Raw genomic sequence first — 16247 nt, forward strand, 5'->3', positions numbered from 1 at the left:
GTATAACACTCGCGGACGCTTGTGTTGCTGCATCTTTCTTCTTAAATTTTACTAAATCTGTATTTTATTACTTGCAGGGTTCTTGGCACTATGGACTTAGACGATGCATCAACAAGGGCCGCTTGTTCTATGACAGAAGGAAAGATGCACTTGAATGGACCAACAAATTTAGAAATGCTGATTCACGAGGAATGTTGAAAACGCAAAGAGTTGGCGGTAACCCAGATGCGGAGGTATGTGGTGTACTGGCGGCAAGTGAGAATGTAGTTGCTAGGGCAAAGGCTTTCCTTAGAAAGGAGTATTATGGAAGTGAAATAAGTGAACGGCGCAGCTGGGTTGATGTGCCCCACCCGTTCAGTTTGATGGACTTCTCCTGGCGCTTACTTTTGGATTTCTATTCCGATGATCCTCAAGCAAAGGAAGTTGCAGCAGTTGGTCTGATGGAAGGCAATGACTCAATTCAAGTGTGCCGTAAGTTTCTTCATAAAGAAGAATTCTTCGTTGTCATCGATGGCCTGCGCTCTACACAAGACTGGGATCTGATCAAAGCCACCTTCTTATCGGAGCCCATTAAGGGCACTATTGTTGTCATCACAAATGAAGCAGAAGTTGCAGTGCATTGTGAGGGTGTCCCTGACAGCCGGCCTGGGAGACATAGGGCATGGCACAAAGTTCCAAATGTTCCCGACGTCATAGAGGTATGGTTAAGAGTAAATTCCCTGTATGCCATTGAAAAATGTAACCCATCCCTTCTATGCCATTGAAAATTACCTCATCCCTTCTATGCCATCATTTATAATTTTCCATCCCTTCTATGCCATTGCCGTTAATTTATCTAACAGATCCGTTAAAAGGTACACGGGAAAAGACAATAATACCCCTCCGTTTCCTCACCGCAATTTTTTTCCCCGAGCGTCCCGCCCCTCGACGCAGTTCACCCGGCCGCCATCCCGCCACGCCTCGACGCGCTCCGCCCGCCGCCTTCCGCCGCGCACGCACGCGGGCCGCCTTCCGCTCGCCGCTCGTGCACGCCCACGGCTGCGCCCGCGCGTGCTCGCCGCCTCGATTCACTGCGCATGAGGCCGCCGCCGGCCGCAGGGGAGGTAGCGGCCATCGAGCTCCACCGCCGCGCGGATCTGCGGCCATGGCGAGGCGCGCGCAGGCTCAAGGAGCTCGGCGGAGCTCGCCGCCGCCGGGGTCCCCCGCGGCGAGGGAGGAGGACAAGGAGGGGCGGCGCCGCGCGAGGAGGCAGCGGAGCTCGCTCAGCGGGGAGGGAGGAGGGGCGTGCTGACCCGGCCCGCAGCTCGCCTGCCCGCGCGGCGGCGCGAGCTCGCCCAACGGCGAGGGAGGAGGGGCGCACTCGCCCGGCCCACAGCTCGCCCGCCCGCGCGGCGGCGTGGAGCTCGCCCAGCGGCGAGGGAGGAGGGCCGCACTCGCCCGCCCGGCGGCAAGAGAGGAGGGGCGCGCCGCCGGGAGGAGGGGCGCCGGTGGCCGAGCTCGAGCTCGAGCTCGAGCGCGCCGACGGAGGGAGCAGGGGCCTCCGCCGCCTAGCTGCGTTGGATCCGGCGAGGGGGAGGGAGGAGCCGCCGCCACATCTTCACCTCGCCGCTGCGGCCACGCGCCGCCCGCCCTCCGCCGCAGGCCGGCCGCCGCCGCGCCGAACGCGCCGCGCAGGTCGTGCCGCGCCACGCAGGCGGGGCAGGCCGCCGCGAAGGCCACTACGCTGGCCATGGGAGGCGAGGCAGGCCAGGCCGCGAGCCGGAGAGGGGGGCGAGGAGCGCCGCGCGATGTCCGGGAGCGGCGAGGACGTCGCCCGAGCGCCGCGTGCACTTGCTGCCCCTGCACTCGCTCTCCGCCGGGCGCCGCCGGCCGCGCGTGCTCGGCGCCGCCGGCCGAGCGCGCTCGCCGCCCCTGCGCGTGCTCGTTGCCGCCGGCCGCGCGCGCTCGCCGTGGACGCCGCCCGCCTGCCCGCGAAGGGAGCAGAGGAGGGGCCGGCCGCCGCCGGTGCGGGCCGGTGCCGTCCGCGAGAGGCCGGCCGCCGCCGGTGCGGGCCGTGCGCACGCCGGGGACGAGCGTGCGGCGAGACGGGGCGGAGGCGGAGCCGAGGCCGGGCGGAGAGGCGGCGCCGCGGCCGGCGCGGAAGAGCTCCGCCACAGTCGGCGCGAGCTAAGGACGCGTGGGCACCTCTCGGGCACGCGCCCCTCCACGCGCGGCTGCAAGGGCCCCCGTGCACCACAGGGAGCTCACGACGGGGCGGATCTGCTGACGGCGAGGCCCCTCCACGCGCGGCTGCACGGGCCTCCCCTTGCGTGCGCAGCTGTTGGCATCGGGGGATAAGGTGACGAAGGGGTATTTTGGTCTTTTCGCCATAAGCTTTAACGGATCTGTTAGGGAGAGTTAACAGCAATGGCATTGAGGGGATGGAAAATTAAAAACGATGGCATAGAAGGGATCAGCTAATTTTCAATGGCACATAAGGGATCATCTCAATTTTTCAATGGCATACAGGGAATTTACTCTATGGTTAAATAGACAAGCTATTTTTTAAAAAAATGAATCAGAAAGTAGAGCTACCCATTATATATTAAAAAATAACAACATCAGACTGGACACCACAACAACGAAAATGATACTGACCGGTTGGATTGGGGCATCAAAACAACCACGCGACTTCACTCAAACTCTACTAAAAAACAACCGGTTGGATTGGAACATCAATGTAGCCGCACACCTCCACTAGACGACAGCAGCAATACTGAAGCACTACCACCCACCCACAGTCCACTTTTGTAGTCGTCAAAAACCATAGGTGTGACCCTATCTCAATCGGAATCGAAGGAGCTGGACACCCCCGCACCAAGAAGGCCACCGCCATGCAGGACACTTCGCTGCGACGCCGCTGCAACATCACACTCTTCTTGATGGAGTGAAAAACACCGGATCTTAACCTCTCGCAGGCTACCTTACAACACCACTACGACAACACAACGCGCGGGGGCCTTGTCGTGCATGCCACAGTACTCCATATGCCTCAGATCCATTTCTTATGTTGTTATCAGGGTGGTGAGCAATAATGCCCTGCTCCCTGAGATCTCTATCTAATAGCCAAACTTTTGCCGTTGGTCGACTTCGCCTTGTTGCTTCACCCTCGCACCTAGCCACCGCCACCATATCAGCAAGCCAAGGAAGTCAATTGTGTCATCTTCTGATGTTGTACCGCACCAGGTGGTCCTTGCCAAGCTGAGCAACCCACCAGATCCGCTGCAAGCCTAGACGTCCCATGATATCGTTGCCGCAAGCGCCGTCCCCCGACACAATCCCACGCCGCATTAACCGTTGCAAAGCAACGCCAACCTCTGCGGTCTGCTACAAGCAGCTGACCGGCAACCATGCGACAACCCCTACACACCACCAAGATAGCCTTCGCCCACAACATATCCCAACCCCTCGCTGCGCGCGCGGCATCGCATTCCCGCACCACAACCACAACCCTTCCGGGGTGCTGCTGCCGCGCCTTCGAGCGCCATGCCACCATATCTCCACCTCCACTTTGCTCACCGCCAGCAGCGCCAGCACTCACTAGCGACCGCCAGGCCACTTCGTCGGCCGTCGCAGACTCGCTGCACTGGTGCAGCTCGCCGTACCTCGCCGTTCGTTGTTCTACGGCGCCGCTACCGCGAGCCAAGCCATATCTCTACGCCCCCTGACGCGGCCATCGCTCTGAGCCCTGGCCACCACGCGCCACGCCATCCCTGCGCGCGACGCCCCACTCTGCCTCGGCCATCGCCGCGGCCGTCGCTCTAGGCCACCGCCACCACGGACCACGCCATCCCGGCGTGCCACACGCGCAGCCGTCGGTCCGTCCAGCACGCCACGCCCGTAGTTCACGAGATGTACTCACCTAAGTTGCACGGATACGGATACGCGTATCGGTATCGGAAGGATACGGATACGCGGATACTCCAATTTCCCAAAAAACCCGATACACGGATACGTTTAATATTTAAAAAAATAAAATAAAAAGAAATAATGCAGGTCTAAACTTAAAACTGATAGCAATAAAACCTCACAATTAACTACTTAAGTGTACTATTATTACAGAACAGCAGGTCTGAAGGTCTCAAATATAGTAGTCTCAAATTTAGGAAAAGCAATAAAAGGCATTCAGCCTATTCAGGTTTGCAATTCATGCAGCAGCAAGTTCCTATTCCTCATTTGTCTAATTGTCTTCCACAACATCAACCTCCTGAGCATCCAAACCAAAAGTCACAACTTGCAATTCAGGTTCATCAAGGGACAGGTCAGCCACTTCAAGAATGCCAATACCACCAAGTGAATCAAAAGAATCCCCTCCTACATCCCACATCCTTGTCTCTCCTGACTTGTATGCTTCAGTTCTTCTTGACAGATGCCTCAGATTTGAGTGCACAAAGACCAAATCTTCTGCACGCTCTGGAGTTAAGGCATTTCTCTTGACACTATGGACAAAGCTATAGGTGCTCCAGTTTCTTTCACAACAAGAAGATGAGGCTGGTTGGCTAAGCAATTTCATGGCCAAACTCATCAATAAGGGAGCAGATTGTCCATGATTTGTCCACCAAGTCATAGGGGAAACAGCCCATCTATCATGGATTGAGTCAGGATCATTAAATTCTTCTGAACAACTAGAGAATCTTGAGTACTCTTCTTTTACTTTAGCCAACTCTTCTTGCATGGGAAAGAACTTCTTAAAGCAAACCATCCTCATTTTTTATACCTCTTTATCCTTGTGGGGTGGTTCACGGCCAACATCTTCTTCAAGCCACTTTTTGCTATAGTATCTGCAATATGGCATTATGATTTTAGTGAATGAAATCAATAATATCTGCAACTGCAATGGTAGTTTGTAGTTTTGTACCTTGGATTAAGTGAATGAGCTAAACAATGAAGTGGATTATTTCCTTTTGTCCACCTAGCAATCAATATGTCATAAATAACTGAGTACAAGTCTGATGATTCATCTTCTTGCTTGCCCTCATATCGATATATAACTTTCTTCACTTTCTCTATCATTGAATCCCACATCTCATAAACTAAGTGAAGACATGGAGTGTCGGTATCTGTTATACGAATCATTTCATATATAGGAGTAGTAATCCTAAGAATGAAGTCCACCTTGTCCCACCATACATCACTAAGTATCAAGTCCTTGACAATTTGGGCTGTTGGAGTTGGAGAATCATCTCTGACTTCTCTGTACACACTCCATCTGTCACTAATCACCATTTGTTGGAGGGCTGTTTTTACATCAACAAACCGCTTCAACATACATACAACAGAGGCAAATCTTGTTTCAGCAATAGAAAGTAACTTCAAACGGCTGAACTGATTGAACATTGAAAGCCGCATGCCATGATTCATTATGAAATTCTTTATCAGAGCAGCCTCAGTTTTAACATCATGCATAAATTCAAGTTCCCTCCAAACAACCATTTCTTCATCAGAAGGGTTGTCTCGTATTTTAGGTTCACATATACTTTTCAAAGCAAGATTGAGGGTATGCACAACACATGGTGTCCAAAATATGTTGTCATACTCAGATTCTATTATGAGACCAGCACCTTTGCAATTTGCAGCATTGTCTGTAATGATTTGCACTACATTTTGTCGACCTACTTCTTCAATTATACCCTTCAACTTTTCAGCAATGTATTCTTTTGATTTGTACTCACCTTCACAATTATCAGCCCTCAAGAACATAGGTGCCTTGTCAGAAACAACAACAAAATTGATGATTGGTCGCCTCTGAGGATCTGACCAACCATCAGAGCAGATTGTGACTCCCTTCTCAGCCCATGTGCTCTTTGTGCTGTCCAACAAAGTCTCTAGGTGCCTCCTTTCTTGCTTCAGAAGTCCCTCCCTAGCTCTGTTGTAACCAGGAATCAAATAACCTTGCATGTTGCGGCTGTAAGCAAAGGCAAAGGCTTCTCGAAGGTATGGATTTCTCAGAAAATTGAAAGATACCCCTCCAGAATAAATTGCTCTACAAATTAAAGCATCCAAGTGCTTACGGTCTTCTAATGCCCAAGCTTTTTCCAATGCAGAAACAGGCCCCCTCTTGTTCCTCTTGTTGGTGTCAGCAGTATTGCTTGAGGAAGGAGCAGTAGGCAAAGAAACAGTTCTTGTCTTCGATCTTTCCACCAAATCCTTGCACCTTTCAACTTCCTTCCTCATGTCACTAAGCATTTCATATGTAACATTAGGACATTTACTTATTCCCAGTCTTCCCTTCTGCAGCAAATGAGCTTCAACTCTAGTGTAACTACTCAGTTTTTCCATTGTACAATACTTGCAGCGCCATAAAGTATTTCCTCCACCAGTTTTAGCCTTCTCCAGAATGGTGACATGATCCCAAAGTGGAGCCTTGATGTCTATTGTGTGTGTGGCTTCAGATCCTATGCTAGCACTAGCACTTGCACTTGCACCTGCACTAGCACTACTCATATTTGGGGATGCCATCTACTGCATACAAGCAATCAAGCAACAAGAAGTCACTAACTGCGCGTCTGCACTGCAGAAATATAATAGATCGAGAATGGGGACATGAAGACGAAGTGGGGAGCAAAGAAATCAAGCAACAAGCGGCCACGAACTGAAGAAGAAGAGGAGATCGAGAACAGGGAAGAGGATTAGCTCACGGGAGTTCGCTGGAGCTTGGATCCGTATCGCAGGGGCGGAAGCTCGTCGTTGGCGGCCGGCGGGTGAGAAGCGACGGAGGCTCGTCGCTGGTGAGCCGACGCGGAGGCACGTCGCCAGTGGCCGGCGGCCGGCGAGCAAAGGCGGAGGCTCGTCACCAGGCGAGCAGGGGCAGAAGCTCGTTGTTGGCGGCCGGCGGGTGAGAAGGGACGGAGGCTCGTCGCCGGCGAGCCGACGCGGAGGCTCGTCGCCGGTGGCCGGCGGCCGGCGAGCGGAGGCTCGTCCCCAGGCGGAGATGCGGCGCGAGGAGGTTAGGGCGTCAGGGCGTCGGGGAGTGCGGCAGGTTGGGCGTCGGGGAGATAAGGAGCCTTCTTAGTGGGCTGGGCCGTATCCTCAGGCCCGATACGTATCGGCCCACGTATCCAATAATCGCGATAATAATAATAATTCGGATACTCGGAGGATACGTATCCATCGCGTATCCGGTACGTATCCGTATCTGATACGTATCGGATACGCGATACGCTACTAAACTGACGTATCCGTGCAACAGAGGTACTCACCCTCTGTTTTATTCTTGAAATTTTATATCCAGGAATTATGCGCTATATATTTATGTTCATCGTGCCCCCCCCCCCCCCCCCGGTTTAGCTTTAGTTTCACTTTCACCCCTTCCTGAGGGGATAATTTAACAATTCTGTATCTTGCAGGAATACAAATCTATATCTTTGTCCGAAAGAAGGAAAAGGGCAATTGAATGGATGAAGAAATTTGAACTCGTCGGGCGCGAGGAGGGGTATCGCTTAACTAAACTTGTACTGGAAAATCAGGGTGTGGTCTCGGTATGGGGGATTGCCGGTGTTGGGAAATCATCTCTCGTCATGAGCGTTTATTACACTAGATTGCTTCAGCTAGAGAGAAGCTATACGATGAACGCCATAAGTTCTAGTGGATTCTCTCCATCAGACAACTTGACATCATCATTTGGCTGGGTGGATGTTCCCGATCCGTTCGATCTGACTGACTTTTCTTGGAGCTTACTTCTTGATTTCCATTCCGATGATCCTCAAGCCAAGGAAAATGCGGCAGTTAGCATGATGGAAGGCCAAGACCCAATTCTAGAGTGCTGTAAGTTTCTTCAAAAAGAAGAATGCTTGGTTGTCATCGATGGTCTGCGCTCCACGCAAGACTGGGATTTGATCAAAGCCACCTTCTTATCCGAGCCTGCTGAAGGCACTATTATTGTCATCACAAATGAAGCAAAAGTTGCAGCGCATTGTGTGGAAAATAATGAAAACCGAGTGCTCAACGTCAGACGTCTCGAAGCTGATGATGCGGTCTTGGAAAAGGTGTGTTTTTTACTCATAAGCATTGATCAGTCTTGCTAATCTCCATTCCTTTATGCATATAAAAATAAAAATATTCGCCATCAAAATCTCTAAATCTGGTTTCGCAAAAAAAAAGGTGTCTAAATCAGTACCTCCAACATTATTTTTTTTTGAACGAACAACACTCGACGAGTGCGTTTCTATTGATATAGCAGAAAAAATACAAGATTATGTCCCTGGGAGGCCATAATCAGGAAAAAAGAAAAACGTCACGGTAACAACACCGGCGGGTTGGATTAGGACCTCAACACACGCCAAACTCAACTCGACTCAACTCAGCCTGGTCGGATTGGGACGTCGACACAAGCCACACCACATGTCTCAAACGAGACAACTCAGTCCGATCGGATTGGGACATCGACTCAGACAATATACAAGGCAACGGAGGCAGAAAAGAAGCATAGCCATGGCAGCTAACAACCTTTCTCATCTTCTGAAGTCACCGTCGAGCCATGGCCCCAAGTCGATAGGGAAACGAAAGGAATGGACAGCACTGCACCGAGAAGACCACCGCCATGCGGGGCCTGTCGCCGAAGTGCCGTTGCAACATCGTACGTCAACTGGCAGGGTGGAATCACCGAACACGGACCGCACGCAGGCCGCCTCGCAGACGCCGCCATAAAAACACAACATGCGGGGGCCTCGCCACATCCGCCGTTGGACTCCTCCTCGCTCTAGTCACCTCGCCGAAGACACCGCACGCGGGGGCCTCACCACTTCCGCCACAGTACTCCGAGTCGCGGATTCATTTATAATGTCGCCACCAAGATGAAGAACAATGATGCCCCGCTTCCACGATCTCCGTTGACAGCCGAACCACACCCTCCGGATGACAACATCTCGTTGCGAAGCCCGCGTACTAGCCACCGCCACCATGGTAGCAAACTAAGTTGTCGCTAGCGCCGTCTTCCGACGATGTACCACACCGAAGTCGCCGAGCAAAGCTGAACGACCCGCCGTAGTCCGCTGCAAGCCAAGTTGTCCTATGACGTTGGTGCCGCAAGCGCCGTCCTTCGACGCAGTCCCACGCCGCACTGACGATTGTCAGGCAATGCCAGCCGCCGCGGTCCGCTGCAAGCAGCCCAAAACCAACGCTCATACGACAACCCCTGACCTCCAACATGATTTTGGTCGCCACCGCTGAATTCAACAACCCCCTTCGAGCTTGCCCCTTGCATCGAGCTGCCCCGCCAAGCCACCGTTAAGGCATCCACCGGCTAGCCAAGATGGGTCTCCACCAACGACACCTCCAAGAAGGTAACAACGCCAATGGCGCTGCCGTCGCTTGTCCCACGAGTGGACAGGGTTTTCACCCAGAGAAACTATGCCGCAGGGACAGGCTCAAGATGATGCCCACAATAGGGGAACGACGCCCTCGGGCACGTCGTCATCGCCGCCGGCAGGCTTCCGCCCTGAGAATCCCGTCCCGGCTACGTGCCCACATCCCGGCAAAGCACAGTAGCATTCCCGGGGCTGGCATTGCCGCCGTGCCTCCCTGCGCCGCGGCCATCTCGCATCATCACGCTGCCTCCTCACAACCTCCCTCCACTGCCATTGAGCAGGCCCGCGGCGCAGGCCGCCGCCAGCCGCACCTCCATGGCACCGTCGAGGAGGCCACGTGCATGCCACCCCCGGCCACAGCACTACGCCACTGCGCAGGTCCATGCCCGGCAGCACGCCGCCGTGCGCGGCCGCAGCCCGCTTTGCAAGCCTCTTGCCGCCGCCGCTCCACCACGCGCGCCCGCGGTGCACCTCACCGGCCGTGTGCTCTGACGTGGGCTGCCGCTAGACAACCGCGTCGACGCCGTGCACCCACACGCCGCTGCCCCGCCGCGACATGCCGCGAGAGCGGGGCTCCCGCCAGGCAATGCGACGCCGCCCGACGCATCGAGGCCCGACGCATCGAGGCCCGCCAAGCACAGGACGCACATGCCGGCCCTGCACCGCACACTCCGTCGTCGTCGCAAGCGTCCTCCACAGCTGTAGCAGCCGCCAGATCCGGGCACAGGAGGCCTAGATCAGGTCAAGGCGGTGCCAGATCTGCAGACGCCTCGGCAGTAGCCTTCGCCGGAGCCGCCGGCCATCAGCACCACACGGCCTGCCTCCAACACGCGACGTGGATGAAAAAAGAAGGCGGAAGCTCCCCGCCGCCGCCGTCCTTGCCCACGAGCGGGCTTCTGCCGGGGAGCTCTGGCGGCGGCGAGGCAGGAGGGAGCGAGAGGCGGGCTGGCGGCGCTAGGGTTGGTGAGCCGCCCGTGCCGCCCCAGGCCGGAGCGACGCGGGGGCGTGCCAGTGAGTTCTGAAAGTAACAGCTAACAGATACACTGTCAAGTTCAATGGTTATCTCTGTATATATGCAATCTAATTTACTCAGCCTTTGTAGAAAACCCTTAACAGATAGCATTTATGGACATAAAAAACTGCTTTATTTCATAACCCGCACCTATTACCATAGTGTATACTGCATAAGTAGATCTACAACATTCCATGGGTGTACCAAATATACCAAAGATATTGGGTGTAGAGAAATACAGTCTAAGTTTTGAGCGATCATAGCGACAAACTTCTTTTTAGATAAAGGAATATTGTAATATTTTGGCCACTATATATCACAGTGTGAAATATCTGGCTTTTTAAAAAAAAGAACCGTGTATGAAAGAAAAAATGATGAATTAAATAAACAACTTATTATAAACAAAGCATATTACTAAACTGCCACCTTTTTTTTTTGAAGATCTCCATAGCCATGGACTCCAAAACTCGACAAGCTTTATTGGCTCACTTCTCTTTCCATCTTCTCTTACCACCACATCAACCGAAAATCTAACATCTCGCCACGTGTTAGAAACACCCTTACGAAATCAAAGCTCCTCCCTCATATCCTTTTTCGAAAGGGGAGATTTTATTAATTTCAATTAGAATTACATCAAGGTGATACAACAAGGCTTGAAAATTTTCGACGGCACATAACCTTATACAAAAAAAAAGGGAGAAAATAGGCACTCTAATAATTATCAATCCGTAGACTGGATCACCACCTATGTGCCTGGGTAAAAAACTCCTTGACCGTTTATGCCAATTGCTGAGATGCCGCTGCAACTAAACCCTGTGTCGATGTTGTTGAACTAATTGCATTACTTTCTCTAAGAAAGAAACTTATTGCAAGAATTGGCTAATTGCAAAATTTCCCCCAAAAACATTGCTTAAAATGGTAATCCTGACAATGAAACCTTGAATTTGCTGTCGGTGATGAATTCAACTGAACACTTTAATTTAACATTTTTGGAGCTTAATAGTACTCGAATTAGCATGATCTACGAATTGAATATCTATTTATGTCATAATTTGTTTTATTTGTCAATTTTAGATAATTTGGGAAGGTAAGGAATTAACTCGTGAAGAGATGAAACTACCACAATGTATCGTCGCCAGGTGTGGCGGGCTGCCCAAAGTAATAGCTGCCATAGGTGAAGTTTGCAGCTCAGACAAAACGGTGTTGAAGTCTCTGAGTGACAACTGTATGGGCACATTGGAGACGGAACCAAGATTCCATAGTCTAAGGACCCTGTTTTCTTGGATGCAGTCCTACTTTGATGCTTGCCCAGATTCAATCAAGCCATGTATCTACTATCTGTCAATCTTTTCTGCGGGCAAGGACATTAGGCGGCGGCGCTTGCTGCGGCGGTGGATTGCAGAGGGTTACTGCAGGGACACTTACGGTGGTACTTCTGAGGAGAATGGGGAAAAATTCCTCTCTCAGCTCGTCAACTTGAGCATAATCCAGCAGCAGTCAACGAGCAAGGTGTTATGTCAAATCAATGGTTTCTTCCATGAATACATTATCTCACGGCCAATGGAAGATAACCTTGTCTTTGCACTGGAGGGATCTTGCAGCCTAAACTCGCAACGCACGGGACAACACCTCACCATAAGGAGCAACTGGGACAGAGACAAGACTGTATTTGGGAGCATAGATTTTTCACGGCTGCGGTCCTTAACTGTTTTCGGGAAGTGGATGTCATTCTTCATCTCTAGCAATATCAATATGAGACTTCTTCGGGTGCTAGATCTTGAGGATGCATTAGGTGTAGCTAATGGTGACCTTGAGCAGATTGGGAAGCTATTGCCTCGACTAAAGTTTCTCTCCCTACGAGGATGTTCAGAGGTTACTTGTCTGCCGATTTCAATGGGTGGTCTGAGGCAACTGCAGACTCTCGATATCAGAGACACATCCATAGTAAAGTTGCCACTATTTATCACAAAGCTACAGAAGCTACAGTACATTCGTGCTGGCAAAAGTGAAGTATGGGATTGGGATAAAGGCGATGTCCTACCAACAGATAGTGAGGATAGGGCATCATCATCAGCACAAGTCACAAACTTACCAGCAACAAAAGCAACAGCAACAGAAGGGGGTACCGATAGCAAAGCCCTGGTCCTACCACCATCAGCGGGCTCATCAGTGTCATGCAGAAGGCCAAGTGCTAGGGTATCCAGCTTGCTGTCCAAGTTGTGCAGAGGTGGGCTTGATAATGGCGGAGTAGAGATCGGAAAGCTAAGCGCCTTGCATACCTTCGGTGTTGTCAATGTGAATGGTTCGCGTGGGAAGTCCATCTTCGAGGAGCTCAAGAAGCTTACCCAATTGCGCAAGCTCGGCGTGTCCGGCATCAACAAGGGAAACATCAAGGACTTTTGTTGTGCCATCTATGGTCATGCTCATCTCAAATCTTTATCAGTGGAACTCGAGAAGGATGATAACTTGGATGGTTTGGATGACATCCCCCAGCCACCGAAGACCCTAAATAGCCTTAAGCTGTACGGGCATGTACAAAAATTGCTAGTTTGGGTCGAGCAGCTTGACAATCTGAAAAAATTCAAGCTTGATCTGACTATAGTGAAGCCAGAGGAGTTGCAACAGCTTCGCTTCTCAAAGCCATATGGCCTGCCCTTGCATCATCTTCGTATCAGACCAATTCAAGATGGTGAACTCCATATTGGCGATTTCTCCGCCCCGGTCGTCGAGATTCAATGCAGCTCCGTGTTACGTACAACATTTACTATGAACACATCTCCTACAAAAATTGAGGTGCTCAAGGTTCACTGCTCCAGGGGGGCGTCTTTTCAGATTTCTAATCTAGGCAGGTTGAGCAGGAATTTCAATGAAGTGTGGCTGAAGGGACACAGCGACGCACTCAAACAGGACATTCAGCGGCAAATTGACGAGTTGCGCGTAAGGTTGCATGAGAGACCTGTCTTGAAGCTGGCATGAGCACGCTTTTCCTGATTCGCTGTTTCCTTTCTCGGTACATGATAATAATTAAATATATGATAATAATTAAAGTTTTAATATGATGAGTTGTAGATTCACTTTAAGGTATGAAAGAAGAACTAGAAGTAGCTGAAATTATTGTGTAGGAACAGGCTATGTGAATATGTGATTTTTTTCCGCCTCGTACACTTGCTAAGTGCTATGTGTCTCCCAAACCAATATATATTATAACACTCATGCAAAGTATCAAGAGCATTCATTTGATTTCTGGTATGCAACTATGCATACAACAACAAATTAGGTGGCACAAGCATAAAAGAATGGGCGTAGATTTACCTCCTTGTTCTGTTCTCTACATGACTAAAAAATCCATTAAACACATCAAAGTTCACATTCAGGATCAACCACTCTCCAAGTAGAACTGCAAGAGGTTCTCGGGGGCTTGGGCTCCCTCGAAGGCTGGTCCTAAAATTGCCTTTAAGAATCATCACACCACTTGCGTCTCTGTCCACACCATGGCCGTGTTTGGATCCAAAGGCTAGAACTATTTGGGTTAGAGCTATTTAGCTCAAGCAAATAGCCCTCCAATAAAATAGCTATTGACATGTTTGGATCCAAGGACTATTTTGAGCTATTTGTACCTTCACAATCATTTGTATCCAACTAACCCCTCTTCCTGCCAGATCCTACCCTGCTTTGCTACGCCGTGGCCTTCCGTGTGGCTGATGTGCTCTGCCCAACCCTCCTGTGCTATGCTGTTGTACGCATGTCCTGCACGTAACGTGAGTGATATCTCCGTAATGTGAACATTCAGCATGTATTGTTTTGCAGAGCGTATCATTCCAAATGCATTATTAAGTGAAATGCACGAATGCAAAAATGAAATCCGATTCACACGCGCATATATTAATCGAGCATGTGTACATATTATTTAAACATATTAAATTTGTCCATACACATTGTCTCACTCGGAATATACAAGTGATGTTCTCCCACAAACATACAAGTCCTTCATGAAACCAATGTAAATAATATTACAAGCCATGAAACAAATTATATGCCAATTCATCACGGAAACCATTCATGTTGCTATCTTCAACAAGAGATTCATCTTCCGGCCATTCAGATTCATATTGTGTTGGCATTGGTGTATAATTTGCATTGGCATCACACTTAGCAAACTCCCTATCCGCAATTCTGCTCTCCCGAATGAAATTATGTAGAGTCATGCAAGCAACAATTATTCTAGTTTGTTTATTTTTTTGGAAATTTTGGCATCTTCAATAAAATCCTCAATTTCATCTTCAATACTCCAAAAGACCTCTCTACGACATTCCTAACTCTTGAATGTGGATGGTTAAAGGTTTCTTTCATACCTTGAGGCAGAGGACCGTTTTGCCATTGCTCCACATGGTACCACGTACATCTATATGGTGAAAGATAGCCCGGCGGTTTGGGTACCCCGCATCAACCACATCATACTTTCCTACATATTCAGGTACACAATGAGACACATGGTTCAATTGTGGAAATGACACAAAGAATTGTAAGCCATTTGCATTTGTTTACCTAGTGGTGGATGTGGAAATTTGTGAACATGAGTTGTCATTGCATCTTTGAACACTCTCATGTCATGTGCTGAACCAAGCCATTCCGACAGCACAAAGGTAAATCTCATATCAAAATCACAAAATGCAAGCATATTCTGTGTGGTTTCGTTGTGCCTGTTCAAGTATTGAATCCTCTTGCTCTTTGGCACCACAACCTTGACATGAGTCCCATATATTGCTCCTATGCAATTGTTGAAATGTGGCAAAAAAATCTGGACTTTCTAGGTTAGAGTGCACCTCAGAAAATTCCGAGTCCTTTGGTTTAATTATGTCAGGTGCTAATCTAAGAACACAAGTCAGAAACTGTATCAAATGTCTGACTTACTGTCTCCAAAGATCTAACAATATGGTCCTCTGCTTGTCTAACTGACTGTAGTGCTCCTACAACCCATAAAAACATAGTAAGAGCCTCTACAGATGACATCTTTGTTGTTGACTGTAAACCATATGACTCCACCAAAGTATTATGCAGCCTATTAAATCATGGTCTCTCAACTCCATCTTGTACCAAGAACTATCTCGCGTTAAAGTCCTTTGGACCCATTCCAAACCACTTTCTCGGGCAAATAGTGATCTAGGTGGCAGTTTGACAAAGATGTTATCAGAGTACATACCCAAGATAGAGACCAATTGCACAACAAAATCTGTAGCCATCTTCAAATTCTTGCGGCACATAGAGATAACCTCATCTTCGCTTGATGATGTGCTTCCTCCGTCAGCTTCTTCGACATGCATCTGTTCATTGGCCTCATCCTGATTAAACACAAATAGGAAACAGTCGGAACTTAGAACAATTGGTCCAATGGAGAAACACACACATACAAGGTGAGAATAATATTAACATCACACAGAACAGTGAGATAGCTAGCATAATAATTAGAAGATTCTGCACATGACACACACATGAAAGGTCCAACACATCACAGACAGCACAAACATATAGTTGTCCAACACATGACACACATAATAGATTCATTGTACCATCCTAACTACTCCAAACCCTGTTCCCTGCACCATCTCTTGAAGTAACTAAGCCTAAACTCAGGTGTCAAGTTGCCATAAAAGAACTCCCTTTGGAAGGGGTCTTGGAACATCTTGGCCATTGCAAAGGCAGCCTCGCTTGTTTGCTCAACACCACAATCAAAAGCTAGCTGTTGACACCTCCTCACTGAAAAGGCATCCTTGTCACCATGGATTTTAAAGCGGTAAGGCGAGGTGAGGCGATGCGCCACCGCTCGGACGCCTAGGCGATAAGGCAGTGAGGCGAGGCGACGCCTTATTTACCTCTAAAACACATACATTTAC

The 16247-nt window shown here is 49.9% G+C and overlaps 2 protein-coding genes across 2 annotated transcripts in view; one reads left to right on the forward strand and one right to left on the reverse strand.

Moving 5' to 3' along the window:
• The window catches only part of LOC120655012 (disease resistance protein Pik-2-like), a 37495-nt gene extending 23904 nt beyond the window's left edge, over nucleotides 1-13591 (forward strand). The window contains exons 3-5 of the mRNA XM_039932732.1: nucleotides 78-698; nucleotides 7386-8024; nucleotides 11431-13591. Coding sequence (XP_039788666.1) covers nucleotides 78-698; nucleotides 7386-8024; nucleotides 11431-13332 — 3162 coding nt within the window. The 3' untranslated portion in view covers nucleotides 13333-13591. The remainder of the gene's footprint in view (nucleotides 1-77; nucleotides 699-7385; nucleotides 8025-11430) is intronic.
• On the reverse strand, nucleotides 4044-7203 carry LOC120655013. Its single transcript, XM_039932733.1, has 2 exons — nucleotides 6678-7203; nucleotides 4044-6501 (listed from the first exon to the last, which is right to left on the reverse strand). Exon 2 carries the CDS (start codon nucleotides 6496-6498, stop codon nucleotides 4855-4857), a length of 1644 nt encoding a protein of 547 aa, XP_039788667.1. The 5' UTR covers nucleotides 6499-6501; nucleotides 6678-7203; the 3' UTR covers nucleotides 4044-4854.
• Nucleotides 13592-16247: the final 2656 nt, after the last annotated feature.

Source organism: Panicum virgatum, chromosome 1N (assembly GCF_016808335.1).
Source record: "Panicum virgatum strain AP13 chromosome 1N, P.virgatum_v5, whole genome shotgun sequence".
NCBI lineage: Eukaryota > Viridiplantae > Streptophyta > Magnoliopsida > Poales > Poaceae > Panicum > Panicum virgatum.